This window comes from Rhincodon typus, chromosome 26 (assembly GCF_021869965.1).
Source record: "Rhincodon typus isolate 14 chromosome 26, sRhiTyp1.1, whole genome shotgun sequence".
NCBI lineage: Eukaryota > Metazoa > Chordata > Chondrichthyes > Orectolobiformes > Rhincodontidae > Rhincodon > Rhincodon typus.
In genome coordinates, this window is record NC_063357.1 from 2,465,238 (window position 1) to 2,466,027 (window position 790).

The following is a 790-nucleotide window of genomic DNA, read 5'->3' on the forward strand; positions in this document are numbered from 1 at the left end:
ATGCGTGTTTGGGGCCAGGCTGCAGGGAGAGACAGCAGAACACTCACCGAGTTTCTTGTTGACATCTCGCTGGGTCTTCCTGGTGCTGTTTTCGATCTCTCCCACCAGCCTCTCGCTCTCTAAGACCAGGCGCTCAGACCGGGAGCGCTGTACCTCGGCATCGTTGTAGCGGCTCTTGTTCGATAGGTGCCACTCCTGGGGCAGGAACTTGGTTCTGGACTGGACCAGTTTGGCCATCGCCTCGCTCCTACCAGCTCCTGCAAACAAGTGGTTCAATCCCATCAACAATCACCAGTCTTTACATTCATCATGATGATGATGGGGGAGCAGTTCTCAAATCCTTTGTTAGGAACAGCAACGGACACCTGCATTTAGTTAGCACCTACAACGTGGTACTCCTTGGCAATCAAGAACCTATCTATCTTTGTCTTAAATATACTCAATGACCTGGCCTCCACAGCCTTATGTGGCAATGAATTCCATAGATTCACCACTCTCTTTATCTCCGTTCTAAGGAGTCTTCCTTTTACTCTAAGACTGTGCCCTTGGGTCCTAATATCTCTTGCTAATGGAAACATCTTCCCAATGTCCACACCATCCAGGCCTTTCAGTTTTCTGTAAAGTTCACTTAGGACCCCCCTCATCCTTCTTAACTCCATTGAGTATAGACCCAGGGTCCTCAAACATTCCTTACGTGTTAAGCCTTTCAATCCTGGGGTCATCCTCCTGAACCTCCTCTGGACCTGCTCCAGGGCCAGTACATCCTTCCTGAGACATGGGGCCCAAAATT

The 790-nt window shown here is 49.6% G+C and overlaps 1 protein-coding gene across 2 annotated transcripts in view; it reads right to left on the minus strand.

Annotated features, from left to right (window-relative positions):
- Positions 1-755, minus strand: part of tekt1 (tektin 1) — a 14,788-nt gene extending 14,033 nt beyond the window's left edge. For both annotated transcript variants that reach the window (XM_048612659.1, XM_048612658.1), the window contains exons 1-2: positions 695-755; positions 48-257 (exon numbers count right to left, since the gene is read on the minus strand). In XM_048612659.1, the coding sequence (XP_048468616.1) occupies positions 48-257; positions 695-722 (238 nt within the window). In that variant the 5' untranslated portion in view covers positions 723-755. The remainder of the gene's footprint in view (positions 1-47; positions 258-694) is intronic.
- Positions 756-790: the final 35 nt, after the last annotated feature.